The sequence below is a fragment of the Monodelphis domestica genome, chromosome X, assembly GCF_027887165.1.
Source record: "Monodelphis domestica isolate mMonDom1 chromosome X, mMonDom1.pri, whole genome shotgun sequence".
NCBI lineage: Eukaryota > Metazoa > Chordata > Mammalia > Didelphimorphia > Didelphidae > Monodelphis > Monodelphis domestica.
Genome location: NC_077235.1, coordinates 34,492,901 through 34,514,421, shown reverse-complemented (window position 1 = coordinate 34,514,421; position 21,521 = coordinate 34,492,901). Strand labels below are relative to the sequence as shown.

The window sequence follows — 21,521 nt, the reverse complement described above, 5'->3', positions numbered from 1 at the left end:
AAAAGAAAGAGACCCACACCAAACTAAGGAATAAGCCGTCCCAGGGATTCTCCGGGTCCCTTCCACATCTGTCCAAAGTAGCAGCTGGAAGGGAGTGGGGCTGGGAACCTGAGGATACAGTATAAAAAACCCTGCTTGGAAACTTACTTGCTGTGTGACGTTGGCCCAAAAGTGTAACCTCTCTGATCTTTGGTTTTCTCTAACACAAATTGTTTTCTTTGGGATAGATATTGTCTGGAGCTCCTACCACCCCTAAACCTATGTTCCCATGAAATTGAGCTAATTAATGTTAGCTAGTTTATAGACATCACAAAAACGGTTTTAAAAACAAAACCAGATCTGACTAGTATATTGTGCCAGATGCCCTCTCAAGCCCACTGGCACAGGAGCAAGAGAGCTGGACTGTAAGCAAGAGGATCCGAGTCCAGAACTATAGCTCTGCTGTGTGATTGTGGACAAGTCACCTAACTTCTCTGTTCCTTGGTTTCCTCTAATGTAAAATAAGAGGGCTGGGCTAGATGATGGCTAAGGTCTCTGCCAGCTCTAAAATATGATCCAGAACCCTCTGGCTACTTAAATGTTAAAATTAAAAATTAAATTAAATCTTAAAATTAGGTAATTTAGAGTCATCATTGAAATCTTTCAGGAAAACAAACAGCACCCAAGTGAGATTGGCCTAGATGATTTTCAAGAACCATTTCACTTCTATATCACTGAATGTAGAGGAAAGAGAGTTTAATTGGCAGGCAGTGCCCCAGGGATAAAAATTTATTGTATCACTCTTTTGCTGTGTGATTTTGGTCAAGTTCCTTAACCTCTCTGGTCAACAATGTTTGCTTTCTTCAGGAAAGTGAGGAAGTTCAACTAAATGATGTATATGGTCTCCTTCAGCTTAAAAATAATGATCCCATGAATGAGGAATAAATTCAATCACCTTAATTACTTTATAGAAATAATAACCATCTCTTAAGGACATGAAACCAAAGTAAAACAAGGGAACGGTGTCAGATGGTCTCCAAGGCCCTGCAGGGCAATAGCAAGAGAGCTGGACCCAGAGCCAGAGAATATGGTCTCTAAATCTTTGTTGTGACATTACTTGCTGTGTGACCTTGGGTTAGTCACCTAACCTCTCTGTTCCTCAATATAAAAGAGGAGGATTGGATTAAATGCTTTCTAGGGCTCCCTCTGATTTGAAAAATATGATCCCCTGAACTCTGTCCAATTAAATCACTTTCCCTTGTTTATAGCAATAATACAAATATTTTAGATAAAGGACCGTCTGAGTACGAAGTCAGCCTAGAAAATCTGCAGGATCTCTTCTGCATCTGTCATAAAGAACAGGAAGAGAGCAGCGCGAGGACCCCAAGGACCTGATCAAAAAGGAATCCTTGCTGGGAAATTGACTTGCTTGTGCCATTGGTCCAAATACTTAACTTCTTTGGTTTCCATTCCTGCAAGCTGACTTCCTTGGAAGAAGCGCTGTCTCAGGCCTTTACCGCTTCTGAACCCACAAGAGCGCCTCTGAATTGGCTAATTAACCAATGGTAACGAATTTAGAGACAGAGTAAAAGGGTTTTTAAAACAAAAGCAAATCAAAGGAGAATGTTGTGCCAGATGTCCCTGGCCCACTGGGTACAGGGAAAAGAGAGCTAGACTATGAGCAAAAGAATCTTAAGCTCAGAGCCACAGTTCTGGCCAGTATCCACTTGCTGTGTGATCATGGACAAGTTACCTAACCTCTCTGTTCCTTGGTTTCCTCCAGTGTAAAATAAGGGGTTGGATTAAGGCAGTGATGGTGAACCTTTTAGAGACTATATGCTGTGCCTTAATCCCCACTGAGTGCCAGGTGTGTTGTGCTGCCCTCCCCTCCTGCCTTATCCCAGACAAGGAAGGAAGCATTCCTATTGAGCTGCTGGGCAGAGGGGTGGGTGATAAAAGATGTGTGTGGAGAGGGGGAAGGGAATGGCCCAGCTCTCTACTCCCCTCCAGCTCTGCCTCCTGTGAGCTGCCCACCTGACCCCCTGTGTACTCCCATTGGCTATTGGGCAGAGGGGTGGGGCATGTGAAAAAATGGCATCAGGCAGAGTAGAGAGGGGGAGGGGAGCAGCTCCACCAAGTCCCTGCCTTTCTACTGACAAATTGGGGGAAGGGTGGTGTGTGCCCAAAGAGAGCTCTATCTGTGTCATCTTTTGGTACCTGTGCCATAGGTTCACCATCACAGGACTAAGGTCTCTACCAGCTTGAAAAAAAATGATCCAAACGGCCCTGGCTACTTAACTCCCCTTAGGTAATTTAGAGGCATTATTAAAATCTTTTAGCAAAAAAAAATCCACCAAAATGAGGTTAGATTCTGTGATTTCCAAGCCCTTTTTCAGCTGTAACTTGTTCAATGAACAGGAAAAGGAGCTGGAAAGGGACCCACAAAACCTGGCCTCTATGTCTACTTTGTCACTCTTTTGCTGTGTGGCCTGGGGGAGGTCACTCAACCTCTCTGGTTCCCACTTTTTCAGAAACAAAAAATGAGGAGGTTGGACTAAATGATGTATGTATGTATAAGGCCCTGAAAGGGGTCTGAAAGGCTCGAGAAGAATGAGCTCATGAACTTTATTTTATTTTATTTTTTAAACCCTTACCTTCTGTCTTGGAGTCAATACTATGTATTGGCTCCAAGGCAGAAGAGTGGTAAGGGCTAGGCAATGGAGGTTAAGTGAATTGCCCAGGGTCACACAGTCAGGAAGTGTCTGAGGCCAGAAGGACCTCCCATCTCTAGGCCTGACTCTCCATCCACTGAGCTACCCAGCTGCCCCCTTGAACTTTTTTTTAATAATAAAGACAATTCAGAAATGTGGTCTCAGACATTTCCTAGCTGGGTGACCCTGGGCAAGTCACTAAACCCCCATTGCCTAGCCCTTATAGCTCTTTTGCCTTGGAGCCAATACACAGTATTGATTCTATGAGGGAAGGTGAGGGGTTAAAAAAGAAAAATATCCTCGATTGTACTAGAGGTAGTACTAGAGGTAGAGAGTCTTGCTTTAAAGCCTCTGGTTCAGTGGGCAGAGCTCCATTTGGAGCCAGAGGACAAGGGCTTAAAACCATCAGTTGCTGTGTGACGTTGAGAAAGTTGGCCAACCTCTCTGTTCTTCAGCTTCCTCACTTATGAAATAAGTGCTTATGTTCTAATGTTTCTAACATCTGGTCTGCTATAGAAATATGATCCCAGGAGCTCTGGCCCAGGAAATCACCTTAGCCAATGGGCGGCTAAATTGTGCTGTTCTATGTAGCCATTTCCTTAATCTCCAAAGAAAGGAATTTGGGGATGGATGATCTATCTGGAGTCTGGAGGCTGGAGCCCCATCAGGTCCAGGACAGAGGGAGAGAGGACTGTAGCCAGAGATAGAGAGTGGGGCCTGAAAAACTCTAGTGAGTGATGAGCCACTGCAGGACCCTCCCACCACAGTCCTCAGTTTCCTCTTCTGTCAGATGTAGGCTGGGACTGACCATTGCCTTGGGCCCCTGCTAGCTCTAAAGTAGATATTTGGAACTGGACCTCTTGAAAGCACTTTCTCTGCTTTTGACTGATGGAAGTTTTATTTTATTCTTTTATTGAAACCCCAACCTGCCATGGGGGTGAAGTGACTTGCCCAGGGTCACACAGCTGGGAAGTATCTGAGGCCACATTTGAACTCAGTACCTCCCATCTCTAGGCCTGGCTCAATCCATTGAGTCATCCAGCTGCCTCCCCCCCCCCCCCCATGGAATTTTTATCAAGTAAATAACATCAAGTCTAACAGAGGGTTGAAGTGGGTTTTCTTTGAGATGTGTTGTAGCTAGCTCCTGCTGCCACAATCTTGAGCTTGAGCCAGAAACTTTGGGTTCAAAAACCCTGTTCTTCCATGATTTGCTGTGTGATATTGGCCAAGTCACTACCTCTCTGGTCGTGGGACCTCAACACTAAAAAGTTGCAGTTTAGACCAGAGAGTTCTAAGGCTCTCCTCTGAACTCTGGTTAAAGAAAGCACCTTAGCTTAAAGGCAAAAGGTTCAATTCCCAGTCAGGGTGGGTGATCTTCAAGATCCTTTCTGCCTCTGGGGTTTGTGGTGCTGCCACATTCTGGGAGCTGAATCTCCACCCGGAGGATTTCATTGGCAAACTGTTTCACCACTTGCTGTGCCATCTTGGGAAAATCACTTCATGTCTCTGGTCTCACTGTCATCATCTGTAAAAGGAGATGGGGCGGGACTCAGTGCTGGGGAATGTCCCTTCTGGCCCATAATCCCCTGAACTCTGGCCTGCCCAATGGCCCCAGCAGTCTTGTGGTCACCTTAAAAATCATCAAGCAAATAATATAAGAATTGCACTTTCTTTTCTTTTTTTTTAAACCCTCACCTTCCATCTTAGAATCAATACTGTGTATTGGCTCCAAGGCAGAAGAGTGGTCAGGGCTGGGCAGTGGGGGTGAAGGGACTTGCCCAGGGTCACACAGCTGGGAAGTGTCTGAGGCCAGATTGGAACCCAGAACCTCCTATCTCTAGGCCTGGTTCACAATCCACTGTGCTACCCAGCTGTCCCCTGGTTCCTTCATTTATAAATCCACAATAGTAAAAAATAAAGTTTGAGGATCAAGGAGAAACAACTCTCAATTGAGAAAACACCTATGGGGAACTTTGGGGCCACCACACATTTTGGGGGCTCCTTGCTCACCAGGCAATTGAGGCATCTGTCTGGGAATGAAAAAGGACATTCATTTGGTAGAGTCATTTTATTTTATTTTTTCAATTCACGATAAGAGTTCCATGGAAAAACTGGAAGGGATTTTCTGGGTCCTCAATTCCTCAAACCCTGTAAGTCAAACACCATACTCCTCCTTGGGAGCCACATTGGATAGAGGGTGCTTGAGGTTTCTGGAAGTTCATGATTTAAATTCTGCCTCAGTCCCAGCTGTGTGACCCTGGGCAAGTCACTTGACCCCCATTGCCTAGCCCTTACTGCTCTTCTGCCTTGGAACCAATACACAGAATTGAGTCTAAGATGCAAGCGAAGGGGTTAAAAAGGAATTCTACCTCTGGCTATTGTCTGATGGCTACCAAGAGGTGCCTGAAGCAGCTAGGAGACTACGAGACTGATACTCTAACTCTGGTGGGGGTGGGGGTGGGGCTGGTCCCCTCGGAAGTCTCCTGGCATTCCCTGTTCTCAATTGCCCAAAGATTGGGGAAATTTGAGTGGATGGGGGGGGGGGCGGGGGGCCCTGGGTAACTGTGGGCAGGGTTTGCTGACAGCATCTTCTAAGCACAGAATCACTGTCGATCATCTGTGCGTGCTTGTGCTTTTGTGGAGAGCTCCCCCACTAATGGGGCCACTAATTATGGCCAGCTATGGGATAGGAAAAGAGTGGAAGCCCAAGGGTGGAGGGCCACTGGGGGCTCCGGGGAGGGCTCTAAGCCTTGCACTTGGCCCCAGGGCAAAGCTACAGTCTCTGGAATGCTCCAGCAGCCCTTGGAGATATCCTTCCGACATGCCGAAGCACTGCTCGGTGATGGCAGCTGGGGACTAATTTAAGGGGCCACATCCCATTGCCTCTAGCCGGGGGTGCCCCAGGTACCTATTTAAAGACCAGGCACCAGCCTCTGGTTGGTAATAGTTCCTGAATGGGCTCCGCCTGCCACTCACACTAAGCTGGGTGTGCATAAATAGAGTTGGGGCCATTCCAGGTGCCCCGGGGTCAGCTGTGCCCAGAGAGGGGCAGCCAAAGGTCTCCCAAGGGGGCTTAAGTGCTTACAGGTGTTTGGGAGGTTGCCCTAGTCATTAATTTTGATGTCGTAGGTGTTACGTCGGAAGTCAGGTGGTAAACTTTCTATATAAGTGCGGCCAGCTCTGCTGGCTTAGTTCAGCAGCGATGTTCCTGCCCAATGCGACTCGGCTGCTGCTGGGGGACCTGCTGCCTGCGGTGACTGGCGCCGCCTCCTCCACCACGGGCCAGGAGGGCGCTGCCTCGGGGGATTACAGCCCCTACTGTAAGCTCCCCAACTCCTCTAAGGGGCTAAGGGGCTGCAAGCTGCAGCTCCTGGGCCCAGGGACGGGGTGGTGGGTTTTTTCCCAGCCTTTCTCCCCAGCTCAGACCGGCAGCCTTGCTGTTCCTGCCCACCTTCCGACCCTTCCCCCCTCCCCCCCCCCAGCAGGCTTGCCAGGAGGCTCCGCACTCTCCCCCAACCATCCCAGGCTGTGGCTTCTGAGTGGGCTAGGGGCAGGGGGCGGGCAGGGGATCCCCAGATTTTTGGGGGGATGAGGGGAGAAAGGGAAAGAGAAGTGGAGGGAGAAGAGGCTTAGGGTCCCTCGGGATCGGGTCTGAGACAGTCAGGAGTTTGGGGGAATGGAGGGGGAGTGAGGAAATGAAGTCTGCTCTCCTCTTGCCTTCTGTGCTCCTCTCACATCTGGGGCTCTTGCTGGTAGGGGAGCAGCGTTGGCAGCCCCCTTCTCGGCGCTCCAGATCCCCTGGAAATTCCCCTGTACTTACGGGGCAGTGGTGGCTCCCTTGGGGGGGGCTCCTGGAGCCCCAGCTATGCCCCGGCACTTTCTGTGAGGCGGCAGTGTCCTTCCCGGAGCCCCAATTCCCCAGCAATGCCCGGGTACTTTATGCGCCCTTTACGCACAGTAGCAGAGTCCAGGCAGTGGCCTCGGCACCTTATGCTTGGTGGCCCTTCCCATCCCAGAGACTGTGGGACCCCAGTAGTGCCCCGGCACTTTATGTCTGGTGGCAGCGCCCTTCCCCGGGCTCCAGAGCCCCCACAGTGCCCCAGCACTTTATGCTCAGAGGCGCAATCCATTTCAGAGGCTCGGGAGCCCTGGCCGCACCCCAGCACTTTGTGCTTGGTGGCACTGTTCAGCCTAGAGTCTCAGGAGCCCCCGACTCTGTAAACGCGGCGTCAGAGCCCTGCTCCAGGGGCTCCAGAGCCCTAGCAAAGACCTGGCACTTTGCGCACGCAGTGGCAGCGCCCGTGTGGGGGCTGCGGAGCCCCAGCAGTGTCCTGGTGTCCTCTGGTACCAGGTATGCTGAGGCAGTGGCCATCCCGGTAGCCTGGAGTCCTGGTAGTGCTCTGGCACTTGGTGCGAGGCGGCAGCCCCCTTCCCAGGAGCTCAGGGTCTCCGACAGGGCTCTGGAATGGCGCTAGCATTTGGCTTGAGGTGCCAGTAGCTATCCCTGCAGCTCTGGACTCTGGCACTGCCTTAGAAGTCTGGGCGAGGCGGCACCGCCCTTCCTGGGGGCTCGGGACCCCGACGTTGCCCTGGTGGCACTGAGAGGCGGCTGCGCGCTCTGCTAGCTCTCTCTCTCTTGCTCCCCCCACTCTAGGGGCTGGGGAGGGAGCTCGCACTCTGTGAGCGACAGCTGCGCCCACTGGGGGAGGGCTTAGGAGCCCGCACTCTGTGCAGGAGGCAAGGCTAGTGTGAGGAGCTCCGGAGTCCGCGCTTGGTGCGCGGCAGCAGCTGGAGCGGCGGGCAGCGGAGCAGCCTCTGTGGGGCTGGGTAAGCGGCAGTTTGGGGGCTCCGGCTCCTCTGACACCGAAATACCATTGGGCACCACGCCCTGGAGGGGAAATCTCATTTCGGTGCCAGGGAGAGCGGACTGAGGCAAAGTTCCCTCCCCAGGGTGCCGCCCCCTCCCAGAGAATTTAAGGGGGCGGGAGCTGAGGGGAGTGTTCCAGGACGGGGTGGCTCACTGGGGCTCTGCTCTCTCCCCAGCTACCACCACCATGGAGGCGGCTCACAACGACACCACCACCATCCCCGACTGGTGGCAGCCCAAGATCCTGCGGCCCCCCAACGTGTTCCTGAGCAGCTTCTTGTCTCTGCTGCTTTCTTTCACCATCGTGATGGACCTCGTGGGCAATTCGTTTGTCATCGCCGCTGTGACCAAGAACGAGAGACTCCGCAACCTTGGTAAGCTGCCCGCGCCCCGCTGCAGTCCCGTCCCGCACCGGCCCCCCTCAGGTAGCGGGCAGAACGGCACCGCCAGCAGACCTCCCGGAGTTCGCGCCCTCCTAGCCGAGCTCCTGGAGCCGCCCGAAGCCCAGCCAGATGCCAGAGTGAAGCTGGGCCCCGGGCTAGCTTGGGACGGGGGGCATCCTGCAGTGGTCAGCGGGAGCATCTGGAGTGGAGGGCAGGGAGGTGGGAGGGGCGGCTGTCTGGGTGAGGAGCGCTGCCCCGGGACCCGCAGGGTCTCTAAGCTGGGCTGGGGGGGGGCAGGTAAGTGGCCAGGCTGCCCTGGGCTTGGGAGCGGCTGGCTGCAAAGCTAGCCCCCAGGGGCTTGGAGAAGCCTCCCTTCGGGCCGCTGGGCTGGCGCTGAAGAGCCACTCTCCTTGGCATCGGAGCAGGACGAGCCCAGGTAAGTGTCCAGGCGGGGAACAGACGCCGCGCCGCCGCCACCGCCGCCGCCCGGGAAAGGTCAGCCTCAGCTGTATGTCTGGGCTTGCTTGGGAAGGGGCAGCTCAGCCCTGGGAGGGTCCGAGGCTGGGCGGGGGCAGCGCCCGCGGGGAGCCGCCCGCCGGCGGGAGCCTGCCACAGTCAAACAGCACGAAATGAATGAAGTGCGGGCAGAGCCAGGAAGCTGGCTGGGCTGGGCTGGGGGTCATTAAGTGGGGGGAGACATGTGGGAGCCAGGCTCCCTCGCCCGGGGCCAGGCAGAGCCCTTCCTCTCAATGGGAAGGAAGCGCGGCTCCACCGAAAAGCGAAAAGAGAAAGAAAAGAAAAAGTGTGTGTTTGACTCAAGTGCGGCGCAGCACATCGGGCTGCTCCCCCCCTCCAGCGCGCAGGGGTCCAGGCCTCAGGGCTGCCACTGTTGGGACTGCAGAATGGGCACACTCCTCATCCCCAGCTGGATGGCCAAAAGGGAGCGAGAGGGAGACAGGGTCACTCCTCCAAAGCACTGCGGCGGCGGCGGTGGCCAAGCCGAGGGGCTCACAAGCTCCTGGGGCTGCTGGAGGGAGCTAGAGCTGATCCCACCCACACCAGGTCCGGGAGCCTCTGCAGAGGGGAGGGGCGGCCCCCCAAATATGGGGGTGTCCAAGCGGGGAGAGTCCTTTCAGCCAGCCTAAATATATCCTTTTCTCCAGAGTGGGGGGTCTAGAAAACCTTTCCCTCACCCCAGGAAATATCTGGGTATCTAAGCTGCCGGGCTCCCCCTGTAGAGGAGAGCAGAGAGACCCTGGCCCCCTAAACTGCAGAGTGCCTCCCACTCCCTGCTTGGGGTAGGAAAGAGCCCGGGGAAATACTGAATTCGATGGGAAGAGGCCCCTGCTAATCCCCCCTCCCCCAGTAAATGTGTGTGGGGTCTTCTGCGAGCCTTCCTGGTGGAAATTCAGCTTTGTCACTCAGCGGAGTCGGGCTTTTCGACCACCGCCTCCAAGCAGGGAAATGGGGGGGGCAGAGACTGTTTACTCAATCGAGCCGCCTCCTGGGGAGCCAGGGCCTGCAAAGGGCACCCTTGGGAGCTGGGTGGGCACAGGAATTTGGGAAACCATAAGATGCCCATTTGGGGCCCGGCATTGTATATGGGGGGGATGCCTTCTAAGATCCCTTGGAGCTCTGATGCAGGGATGACCATGGCAGAGCTGTGGGGCCAGGAGGGGACCAGTTCCAGCAAGGAGGTTCAGCGGGGTACATTTGCCGAGGAAAGAAGGGGGGCCTCATGGCCATGTGGAGGGAGCAAAATGGTTGTATTTCCCCAGTGAGGCCATTAAGAGCCCTCAGCCAGTGCACCAAGGCTAGATGTTACTAGCCTGGATTGGCTAATCCCAGGATGCATTGGGTGGGCACACCCTGGTGCAATATGCTGGCCATCGGGGGAATATAGTGACCCCCTCTCCGAAGTGGCCAGGGTAGGGTTGCCCACCAGGCCACAGACTGGAGGTGCCAAGAGCCAAGAGAAGCTGGGGGGGGGGAGCCCAGTGAGACTGAGAGGAGGCAGGCACTGATGTGTGTGGACGTGAGCTGAATACAGGGCAGTGCCGCAGGTGGTAGGGTGCTTGGAGAGCATCTCAGCCACCCATCTTTCAGAGGAGGAAACTGAGAGGCCCACACTATACAAGATGGCTGCTGGGGCAGGGGATGATGGGTCCAGAGGCTCTTCTCGGGTTCTCATCTAAGTGGGCTGCACCCAGGGGCTCTAGGGGCAGAGAGGGAGGCAGGCAGCTTCTCCCAGCCCCATAGTAGTAGCCTAAGGGGGGGCCCTAGGAAAGAGCAGAGGATCCCCCCAAACCAGGCACAGCTGCAGTGCCCCAGAGCTGGGCTCAGCAGCCGCCCGGAGTGGAGTTGTAGGGGGGCAGAAGAACTGGCGCTGGGAATTAGTGACGACTGCCCGATAGGAGGAAGGCTGCTCGCCAAGGCACAGCTGCCAACAAGCCTTTGCCACTGAAATGAATGAACTTCCAAGCCGCCCAGACGGGGGCACAATCTTCCCAGAAAAGATCCCGCTCTGGCGCGTGCTCCAACTTCTGGGAAGGGTGGCAAATGTTAGCCCGAGGGCCGACCCCCCCCCCCAGCCTCGTGGTGTGGACCTTCCTGTAGGACCAACGCCCGGGCTGATTACAACCCCTCCTAGGGCCAGTTGTTTCTCTCTTCTCTTGGTATTGGTGTGAATTCCTGGCCACCTGGGCTCCGGACAGCCTTCCCTCTAGCCTAGCAGCAGGGTTCCCCCAGGCAGAGCACGGAAGTGAGGCCCTTCCACTGAGGCCAGAGCCCAGGCCCATTAGCAGTCCCCCCAACCCCCCCCCCCTGGTACTCCAGCCTATATGACTGCCTAGCAACAGTCCTGGGCAGAGAGTGCTGCATCTAATGGGAGCAAACAGTACTTAGGGAAAGGAGAAGGGGGAGGGCTTGCTGCACGCAGTGACACACAGGAGATGCACTGACTTGTTGATGGCCATGCTTTCACTGCGCGCCCCCCCCCCCCTTTTGCACAGGGGCCTCCGGGCTGGGGAGGGGCTGCCTGCTGCAGGGGGGGTTCTGGGCCTGAAGCAGCCTGAGGGGGGTGGAAATGGCACATTTCTTTCCTTGGCTTTTCTCCTTGAGCCCCACACACACAGCGGGCCACCTCTGCCGGCCCCTTTTCTCTTGGGGAGCAAACATCTGGGGGGCCCTTTTTGGGGGTCCAAGTGTGAGGGGGTGTCGAATGGGAGTTTCCTCCCCACCGGAACCGGAGGTCCGGCATTTCCAAAGCGGCCCAGAGGAAGATTTTTAACCTGGGGCCACCCGATTGGTTTTGTCAAAAACAGGCTTTGAGGACTCTATTTCCTTCTCCTTGGCTTCCTTTGCCCACCCAGCCAGGCGGCTTCTTCCATGCTTCTTAACCAGTCCCCTGGCTGCCCACGGGGTCCGCTTAAGAAAAAAGGGGAACTGAAGCCTGATTGAGCCCAACTCCCTGGATTCCCCGAGGGGGAAACTGAGGTACAGGCTGACTAAGGGCGGTGCCGGCCTTCTGGAAGCTAGTAAATGGCCTCTTTGGGACTCACACCTAGGCTTTCCCTTTTGTACTTGTGGCCCCAAAGTTCAGCCCCCTCCACTACTTTAAAATATTAAGGGGGAAAATAAGGCCAACGTGACAAGCTGTTAACTATAGATTACACATCAGTGCATTTGAAAATAAAAAGGAGGTTTCTCATCCATGAAAAAGGGACATTGTTTATGCCAAATGGAGCTTTGGGGCACCTTAGACCTCTCCTCCTCAAGCCCCCTCCCCCTGCCTCCTCCTTGATTATAATCTGAAAGGGCTTTTCAGCCATTTGTTTTTCTCGAGCAAACAAATGAATTTCTTGGAGGGGGGCTTATTCTGATTTAAAAATCTGCTGAGCTAAATGCAGGCTGGGAAAAAAGGAACCCAAGTCACCTTTTGTGAGGTTCAGGAATATCTTGCCTAATGGGGGATGTGTTGTGCTAAATTTATGGAAAAGTTTCATTAGCATGGCGGCCTCCAGTTGGGGAAGGCTGCCCTCCTTTATGTCCGGGCCTCTGGGGGGATGGGAGGGGTGGAGGAAGTGAGCGTTCAGCTTGAAAGGATCAGTGTGGGGAAGTAAAGAAAGCTAGGCAGCCAGGTTCAGCAAGATGGCTTGGTGTGGTAGAACCTAGGCGCCCCGCCCAGTATACCCTGGGCCAGCCTGCCATGGCGTTCTAGGGAAGCTGGGGGAAAAGGAGAGCTAGCTTTGGGTGCTTGCTTGCTTTTTTCCTTCTGTTTTTTGGACTTTTTCTTTCTCTCTCTTTCCTTCTCTTTGTTTTTCTATTTCCTTTTTTCCTCTGTCTTTCCTCTATTTCCTTCTCTTTATTTCTCTGTTTTTGTCTTTTTCTATTTTCTTCTTTTTTATCTCTTCCCTTTATTTCTGTTTTTCTATTTCCTTCTTTTTCTCTTTCCTCCCCTTCTCTTTATTTCTGTTTTTCCATTTCCTTCTTTTTTCTTTCCTTCTCTTTATTTCTTTGTGTTTTTCTGTCTTTTTCTCTACTTCTTTCTCTTTATTTCTGTTTTTCTATTTCCTTCTCTTCTCTTTCCTTCTCTCTTTCTGTTTTTCCATTTCCTTCTTTTTCTCTCTTTCCTTCTATTTATTTCTTTCCGTTTTTCTGTCTTTTTCTTTCTACTTCCTTCTCTCTTTCCGTCTCTCTTTCTGTTTTTCTATTTCCTTCTCTTTATTTCTCTTTGATTTTCTGTCCTTTTCCTTCTATTTCATTCTTTCTTTAGCTCTCTCTTTCCTTCTCTATATTTGTTTTCCTATTTCCCTCTTTTTTTCTCTTTCCTTCTCTTTATTTCCCTCTGGTTTTCTGTCTTTTTCCTTCTATTTCATTCTTTCTTTAGCTCTCTCTTTCCTTCTCTATATTTGTTTTCCTATTTCCCTCTTTTTTCCTCTTTCCTTCTCTTTATTTCCCTCTGGTTTTCTGTCTTTTCCCTTCTATTTCATTCTTTCTTTAGCTCTCTCTTTCCTTCTCTATATTTGTTTTCCTATTTCCCTCTTTTTTTCTCTTTCCTTCTCTTTATTTCCCTCTGGTTTTCTGTCTTTTCCCTTCTATTTCATTCTTTCTTTAGCTCTCTCTTTCCTTCTCTATATTTGTTTTCCTATTTCCCTCTTTTTTCCACTCTTTCCTTCTCTTTATTTCTCTCTGGTTTTCTGTCGTTTTCCTTCTATTTCCTTCCTTTAGCTCTTTCTCTTTCTATTTTTCTATTTCCTTCTTTCTCTCTCTGTCTTTCCTCTATTTCCTTCTCTTTATTTCTGTTTTTCTATTTCTTTTTTTCTCTCTGCCTTTCCTCTATTTCCTTCTCTTTATTTCTATTTTTCTATTTCCTTTTTTCTCTCTTTCTGTCTTTCCTCTATTTCCTTCTCTTTATTTGTTTTTCTGTCTTTTTCTTTCTGTCTTTTCCTACTTCCTTTTCTCTCTCTTTCCTTCCATCCTTTCTTTTCTTTCTTTTTTTCTCCGTGGAGTGAGAAGGACATCACCTCAGTCCCTGTCCTGTCTTATAGCTCTGTGGCTTTGCTACTTGGCTTCCTCTCCAACCCCAGGCTGGGCGGTGAAATTTCACTTGAGCCAAAGCTGCCCTAATCCACTTAATTGTTTTAGATGAAGTTGGCAGGCTGGGTGCAGAATGAATTGAGAAAATGCCTTCTAGGGAGCCAGCCACTCTCTTGCTAATGCATTGTATAGGAAACAAAGCCTAGGTTTCTGTGAAGGCTGGGCAGTGGTGCGGAGGCTGGCTGCTGTTGCTCCTGGATTTAGAGCTAGAAGGGGTCTCAGGGGTCAGCTAGTCCAATCCCCTCATTTTACAGATGAAGAAACTGATGCCGGGGCGGGCTGGGGTCATCCATCCAGTAAGTGGCAAAGTTCTCGAGCCCCCACATCTGGCCCCTTTCCTTAATGCGCCATGGCCGCCAAGGCTGCCTGCTGCAAAGAGGAAAAATCCTCCCGCGGCCAAGAGGAAATGACATGTGGCCAATCCCACCAGCGCTTAGTTGGGAGGATTTCTTCTGAGTCTAGAACATCTGTGTAGGGAATCACTCCTTCTAAAACAAACCAGTTTGAGGCTTCAAAATTGGGTGTAAAAACAACCCAACCCATCCCCTCCTCTAGAGAAAGTTGGGGTTGAAATTGTAGAGGCAGTAAGTAACATGCATTCATTTACACCCCTCCCCCCGCGGCCGCCCCCCCCCCAAGGGGGGACTTTCTGAACTGGATTCTCAGCAGTAACTTTTAGCCAGGGCATCGGGACCCAGGAAAATAGTGTTGCTGGAAAGCTGAGTGTTTAGTTGAAGCAAACATTTTACAAATCAGGTTAGTTTTTATCCTGAGCAGTCAGAGAGCACTTAGGATTGCTGACCCGCTGTTCACTCCATTTTATTGGCTCCATTTATGCCTTGCAACAACTCTTAAGAGGTAGCTGTTAACAAGAGCCTCCAGAGGGGAAGAAATTTACCCACAGCTGCACAGGAAATGGGGAGGATTAGAACTCATTGCCCTCTTCTTTGAATAAACTGCTAATTCCACCAAAACCCCGCTGTGCTTCAGCACAGCTCCAGGGAAGACCAGCTTTTTGTGACTTGTGCCAGAATGCTTGTTTAAACTGGGTTTTGCCTTTTTTTTTTAAATCTACTTTCTCCCCTTTCTTTTTTTCCTCTCTCTCCCTTTCTTTCTTCCTCCTTCCTTCTCTTCTTCATCCCTTTCTCTTTTCTCTCTTCCCTTCTCGTCTTTCTTCCTCTTTCTTTTTTCCTATCTCCCTTCCTTTCTCCCTCTTCTTCCTTCCTCTTTTTCTCTCCCTCTCTTCTCTTCATCCCTTTCTCTCTTCTCTCTCTCCCTCTCTCCTTCCCCTCTTTTTCTCTTTTCCTTTTCCCCTCCTTCATTCTCTTTTGTCCCTTCCTCTTTCTCTTTCCTCCTCCTTCCTTCCCTCTCTTCCTCCTTTCTCCCTCCTTCCCTTTTCTCTCTCTCCCTTCCCCTTTTTTCTTTCTTACTTTCTCCCTCCTTCCTTCTCTTCATCCTTTCCTTTTTTCTCTTTTCTCTCTCCCCTTCCTTTGCTCTTCTTCCGTCCTCTATTTTCTCTCTTGCCCTTCCTTTCTCCCTTTCTTCTCTTCATCCCATCCTCTCTTTTCTCTTCCCTTCTCTCCCTTCCTTCCCTTTTTCTTTCTCTTCCTTTCTTTCTCCCTCCTTTCTTCTCTTCTTCATCCCTTCCTCTTTTTCTCCTCTTTCCCCTTCCTTTGCTGTCTTTTTCATTTCTCTATTTTCTCTCTTGCCCTTCCTTTCTCCCTTTCTTCTCTTCATCCCTTTCTCTCTTTGTCTCCCACTCCTTTCTTCCCTCTCTTCCTTCCTCTCTTCTCTTCATCCCCTCCTCTTTCTCTCTTTTCTATTCCCCTCTCTCTTTCCCTTTTCTCTCTTCCTTCCTCCTTTTCTTTTTTCCTCCTTCCTTCTCTTCTTCATCCCTTCCTTTTTCTCTTTTCTCTCTCCCCCTGTTTTGCTATCTTTTTCCTTCCTCTATTTTCTCTCTTGCCCTTCCTTTCTCCCTTTCTTCTCTTTATCCTTTCCTCCTTTCTCTCCCCCTCCTTCATTCTCTCTCTTCCTTTTTATCTCCCTTCCTCTCTTCTCTTCATCCCTTTCTCTCTTTTCTTTCCCTCTCTCCTTCCTTTTTCTCTCTTCCTTCCTTCCCCTTTTTTCTTTCTCTTCCTTTCTTTCTCCCTTTTTCCTTCTCTTCTTCATCCCTTCCTTTTTCTCTTTTCTCTCTCCCCTTCCTTTGCTCTCTTCTTCCTTCCTTTATTTTCTGTTACTCTTCCTTTCTCCCTTTCTTCATCCCTTCCTCTCTCTTTTCTCTCTCCCTCTTCCTTCCTTTCTCTTCTTCCCTTTTCTCTTTTTTCCTTTCTCCTTTCTTCCTTCCCTTCTCCATCCCCTCCTCTCTCTCCCTCTCCTTCCTTCCTCTTTCTCTACCTTTTGCAGTGTACTAAAAGTCCAAAATCCTGAGTTTTGAGTTCTGCCTTCAATACTTTAATACAATGCCTTTTGTCTGTGAGCAGATCTCTTGACCTTTTGAAACTACCCCATTTATAAAATGGAGATAATGCTAATTCTTTGGAACTCACAGCTTTGTGAGGATCAAGCAAGAACCTGTATGTTATGTATTCTGCAACCAGGTTTTTCAATATTTCAGAAGCTCATGACAGCCTTCAGGCACCTATGGTGATCCATACTTTATGGTTGTAGCCATAAAGCACTATGGAGAAGATAACATTCCTTGCACTACCTAGGAGCCAGAAGAAATCTTAGAGCTCAGCTAGCCTAAATTTTTCTTTATATATAAAAGCAATGAGGGCTAGACAGGAGAAATTTTAAGTTTTAGTTTTCCAAATGGTGATAATCAAAATCAATGTCTTTGCCTTTATCCATTTCCCATTTTTTACAGTCAACAGCAGCTTATTGAAATTGGTCATGTTGGAGTTGTTTGTAAGTCTAGGCAGTACCTTCTTATCTTTGTCTTTCTTCTAATTTGGTATTGATTTTGAACTTTCCTCTAACCAGTCATTGATCTGCCTGCACACAGACAGATGATTCTGAAATGACTCCCCAGTAGGTAACCAATCATTTCCTGCCTGTTAAGATATACTCAGTTTCATTTGTTGTGACATTATTCAGCCCTTCCATTTAGCTGCAATTTCTTGGTGTTTTTTGATTGTAACAAGAATGCAAGTTAGCTTATCAGATTGTTGGGTACTAGATAAGAATTTTTTATTAGAGACTGAGTTCCAATTCTGCTACTGCCACTTACTACCTGTGTGACCTTGGGCAAATCACTTAACCTTCCTGGCTCCAGTTTCCTCCTCTGTTCAAAAGAGGTGACTTGAATGGATAGCCTCAGAAGTTCCTTGTGGCTGTCTATTTAAGAGTCTACTAGCATCAAAAAGAATCCCATCTAAACCTCTTCATCTTTAGTAGTTCTGTCTTTTCACATCCCTCTGCCTCCGTCACAGCAGAAGCACCAGATGGGATGTCAGTTTTATTTGTTTCTTGGGCCCCCTCCCCAAGTCTTGTCCCAGTAGCTTGTTGTGGCATGGATATAAGCCTGGGGTTTCAAAGGCTGTGCCAACTGAATGTAGGCTCTGGAAGGTTCTACTGAGATAGGCTTTGGTGGCACCATGGACTTGGGGGTTCCAATATCAACTGGCTTAGCTCATCTTCAGAAGGTGGGCCATTAGGCAGTAAAGTCTATGGTGATGGCAAACCATGAAATCGAATAAAAGCTTGGCCTCCTTTAATAGGCATAGTGTCCAGAAGGAAGGTGACAGGTGACGTGTGTGTGTGTGTGTGTGTGTGTGTGTGTGTGTGTGTGTGACACAACAGGGGAGAGGAGGTGGCAGATGAAAGAAAATGGATTTGTCTTGCCTCTGAGGTTAAATAGTTGCCTCGAATCAACTGCTAGTAAATCTCAGAGCCTGTTTCCTCATCTGTAAAATGGGACTGATAATATCTCCCAAGGGTACTATGAGGATCAAATGAGACAGTGAACAATGTAAAGTACCTACTTTGCAAATGTGAACCCACTGTGTGTCAGCTCCTCTGATATTTCTCATTCAGTAATTATATTTGATGAAGTTAAGTTTTCCAAGGGCTCTCCTGAGCCAGGAAGGATGGGTGTGAGTTGCAGGAGGGTGGCTGAATTTCCTCAACAGGTTGGAGAGGCTCCTTCCTGAGGAGTTAGGGAGTTCCTTTTCAGTGGAGGTCTCCAAGCACAGGCTACTCTACCACTTTGGTGGGGGTAGGGCCAGAGAGTGTTCCCCGCCAGGCCCGGGATAGACTCCATGGCCTCTGTAGTTCTTTCCAGCCCTGTGATTCTTTGAAGCTGGCTGTCAACCTGTTGGGGAGCCCAGCCCAATGGTGTCTAATCATCTGTGGCTGATGGGAGACTTTGCAGCGACAATTTGTCCCATAACTTCTCGGAGCCCCCATTAAATACATGGCCCCGTAGCCACAATTTGCACCATCAATTGCCGTCATTTTTCTTTCTCACTGATTAATCTGCAGGAAAGATGCAAACCCGGGTTTTGCTTGGGTAAGCAGTAGCTGTGTAATTACTCCTTACAGCTTTACATCTGTTGTAGCGGTTTGTAAATTCTCAGCATGAAATTAAACCGCCTCTGAGAGCTTGGCTAGGAAATATTTCTGGTTGGAAAGTATGAGAGCTAGCAGGCAACCTTGCAAAGGAGTAATGGCAATTTCGCTGCTCTCCCAGAGTTCCATGGAGCCTCCTACCCTCTGGAGAGCCCGAATGAATGAATTCCCAATTTGGTGCTCTTCCTGGGCCTCACCAGTCTGTTCTCCATGGAGATCTCTTCTTGGCTGAGGACAGCGTTGCATGCCTTCTTTCATGCATCCATTCATTCACCAAACTTCCTGAGCACAAGTCCCTTTGCTGGGCACTCTTTTGTTCACCGTCATTATCCTTCCCTATTTTTCCTTTGCACTAATCTCATCAGATGGCCAGCTTTTTTCCTTTTCCACAAGGGGAAATGGAAACATTGGGGATGCTTACTGTCAGATGAAGCCACACAGCTCCTTGTCTAGAACACACTTGAAGTGGCTTTTTAAAAAATGGCTTTTCAAATACCCAGCATGCACGGGGGCATGAGCTCCCCCCGGCCCTCTCCAGCCAGCACAACTGCTGCTCCCCACCCCCACCCCCTTTGAACAAAGGTCTTGAAAGGAGCAGACCCCGTCTTGCAGGAATATTTTCCAAAGTGTCGCCCGCCACTAGAAATTACCCCATTAAATGGCCATAGCTTTTCCCCTGGAATTTCTTTTAGCTGTGAACTGACAGCCACATTAGGGGCAAGTCACAAATTATGAAGCCTGAGCGGCCAGGACAAAGTAGAGTGTTTGTAATTAAATACACCTTCTGGTTATTTGTGTACGTGTCAATTCGAGGAATGTCAGAGCTGGAAGGGACTGGAGAGGTCACCTAATCCTACCTTCCATCCCCCCTCCCCCCATTTTGCAGATGAGACAAACAGATGAGGCCCAGAGAGGGGGGAGAGACCTGCTGGGAAGCTGAGGCTCAAACCAGGCTCTGCTTCTTCTGAGGCCAGTTGGCTGGGGTGGGGGTGGGGGAGAGAAGAATAGCAAACTGTGAGCTTCCTCAGGGTAGGGATTGGGCCTCATGGAATTTTGGGTCTTCCCTAGTCCAGCCAGAGTCTGGATGAAGGAAGAAAAACCTCCAGCCAAATTAACAGGATACCTTTTTAATGATCTGCCCACTGTCACTAAGTTATAATTGGGCACACATGCTTTGCTGTTTATGTAAATTTATGCGGAGCAAGTGGGTATTATTTTTGCTGAGCTTTGGGGGCCCTTCTTTGGTAGGTGTGGGGGGAGCTGAGACTCAGCTTCAGTTATTCTGAAGGCCCTCGAATACGTGACCTCCCAGGGAGGACCTGGGCAGCCAGTCTTCCCTTCTTCCAGCAATGGCTGTCTAGGGATCTGGGGCCACACTTTCTGCTTGTCCTGTCCTTCGAGGCTCTCCTACCAGCTTCTTAGTTTAGACTAAAGCTGCCCTATTTGGCTTTGTCCCCTTAGGGAAGGCAATGGGGGAAATGGCTGTCACCCTGGGATGCTAGAGTCTGCCTTTCCCAGACTTCCAGTGCCTTGAGATCAGTCTGTCCATCCCATCATTTTGCAGACAATCGATCGGAGAGAGGGAGGGAAATCAATTTGCCCAAGGTCCCATGGCCAATGAGTGCCAAAAGGGAGCCCAAATTCCCTTCTCAATTGCCAGGAACCTATGTTATCTTTGGGCCCCGGCAACAAGACCCTTCAAAGAAAGAAAGCCAGCCTTTATCACCTTTGAAATAGTCACTTTCCACCCTCTCCCACACTCACCCCTCCTTGAAACAGGTGTGTGAAAGAGGAAAAAGTTACCAGAAGGCAATTTAGGAATCCTGGCTCTGCTGACAGTTGACCCGGGATAAGACCTATCCCTTTTCCAAGCCTCAGTTTCCTCTTCCGTAAAACTAATCAGCTTTGTCCCTTAGCAAGGCATTTGTTTTCTCCATGGAATGAGGTGGGATCAGACCAGATTTTTCTAAAGTCCTTCTGTTCTATGATTCTGGTTCCATATGAAGATCACTGGCTGTGTTCTCCTGGATTTCTTCCACCCCACCCCACCTCAAATCCAGACCTCTTTTAAAATCTATTTAAAAGATTTTCCATTTTCCTCCCCCCCTTGGATAAAATGGAACACTCAAGTGATTTAAGTTAGAAGCCCTGGTTGGCAGGAAGATTTTTCCAGAAAAAATTTTTTCAGACAAAATTAGTCCCCTTGTCTACTATCTTTATATTCTTTGAATTGGCTTTATTTTGTGTCAGTGGCAGGTGGCTTGAAGGGCTTTGCACATGCCAAGAAGGGTGTCTAGTGCCCAGGGCACCCTGCTCTCCATCCCAACTACCTGAAGCCCCTCTAGTGTATTCGTTGAGTGCTCAAAATCTGCCCAAGGGAAGGGCTATGCCCAAAGATGGGGAGCGTGGTTATGGTAGCTGAATGTGGACGGCTAAGCAGGCTCCAAAATAAAAATAGGCTGCCATAAATCCATCAAGACTTAGTCCACAGATAATCCGGCGTATGCTCCACTAGTTCAGGCTCTGCTCTTGGAAAGCAGTTAATATTAGCATCTAGTTTATCATTGGCCTGTGAACAGAGTCCTGATATTTTTCTGCTAAATATTTGTTGTCTGATTAATTTTTTTTGTGATTCCATTTCCCAGGGGTTAGTCCCCCTTGTACCTCTCCACGCCAAAGGGCTCTGTCCTCCTTTTCCCCCTTGAGAATTATTTCTTCATTTTCACACTCTCTCTACAGCACTCTTCTAATGTTTTTCCTTTTTGCCCCCATTTACCTTTAATCCACAGAACCATTGCTTTTCTCTGTGCCCCAAACTAAAAAAGAATGGTCAAATGCCACCTACTTCACTTGCTGATTTACCTATTGGGCAAATCCCATACCCTTCCTGGGCCTCAGTTTCCCCTTCTGTAAAATTTGAGGGTTTGACTGGATGATCCCTAAGGTCTCGGCCGGCTCTGACATCCCATATCTCTATAGCTCAGGCAATCTAAGGCTGACTTAGAAAGGATCAAGATCTCCTCCACTTATGATGTTTCCTGGGAAATTGGGAGAGAGGAACTTGTAGACTTAGAAAAACTAGAGTGGGAAATCTGGGACCTCAAAATTGAGTGTTTCCAAATCCGGTGTCCCCTTTCCAAACCCAGAAGCACAGCACATGTGACCAAGTTAACTACCATTTTGACCCAGGCTGATGATGGGCCCCAAACAAACGGGCTAACCACTGACAAATGACAAATTTTCCCAAATCAGTCTTAAAGCACTTTGCTCCCTTGCCGTAGATTAAAATCTTCTTCAGAAGAGTAACTCTTAGAACCAGAGTTAGTGACCTTGATTTATACAACAGAGTTCTGGTGGCAGTCTGGGTACTGGGAATTTATTTCCAATCACAGAAAAGGGTAATATGCAAAAGAT

The 21,521-nt window shown here is 49.7% G+C and overlaps 1 protein-coding gene across 3 annotated transcripts in view; it reads left to right on the top strand.

Annotated features, from left to right (window-relative positions):
• The window catches only part of GPR50 (G protein-coupled receptor 50), a 68,621-nt gene that overhangs the window by 41,206 nt on the left and 5,894 nt on the right, over positions 1-21,521 (top strand). The window contains exons 3-4 of one of the 3 annotated variants that reach the window (XM_056809833.1): positions 5,820-6,010; positions 7,734-7,931. In XM_056809833.1, the coding sequence (XP_056665811.1) occupies positions 5,893-6,010; positions 7,734-7,931 (316 nt within the window). In that variant the 5' untranslated portion in view covers positions 5,820-5,892. Of the gene's footprint in view, positions 1-5,819; positions 6,011-7,379; positions 7,518-7,733; positions 7,932-21,521 lie in introns of those variants that run through there. The other 2 variants (XM_007507289.3, XM_007507288.3) reach the window with 2 other exon arrangements.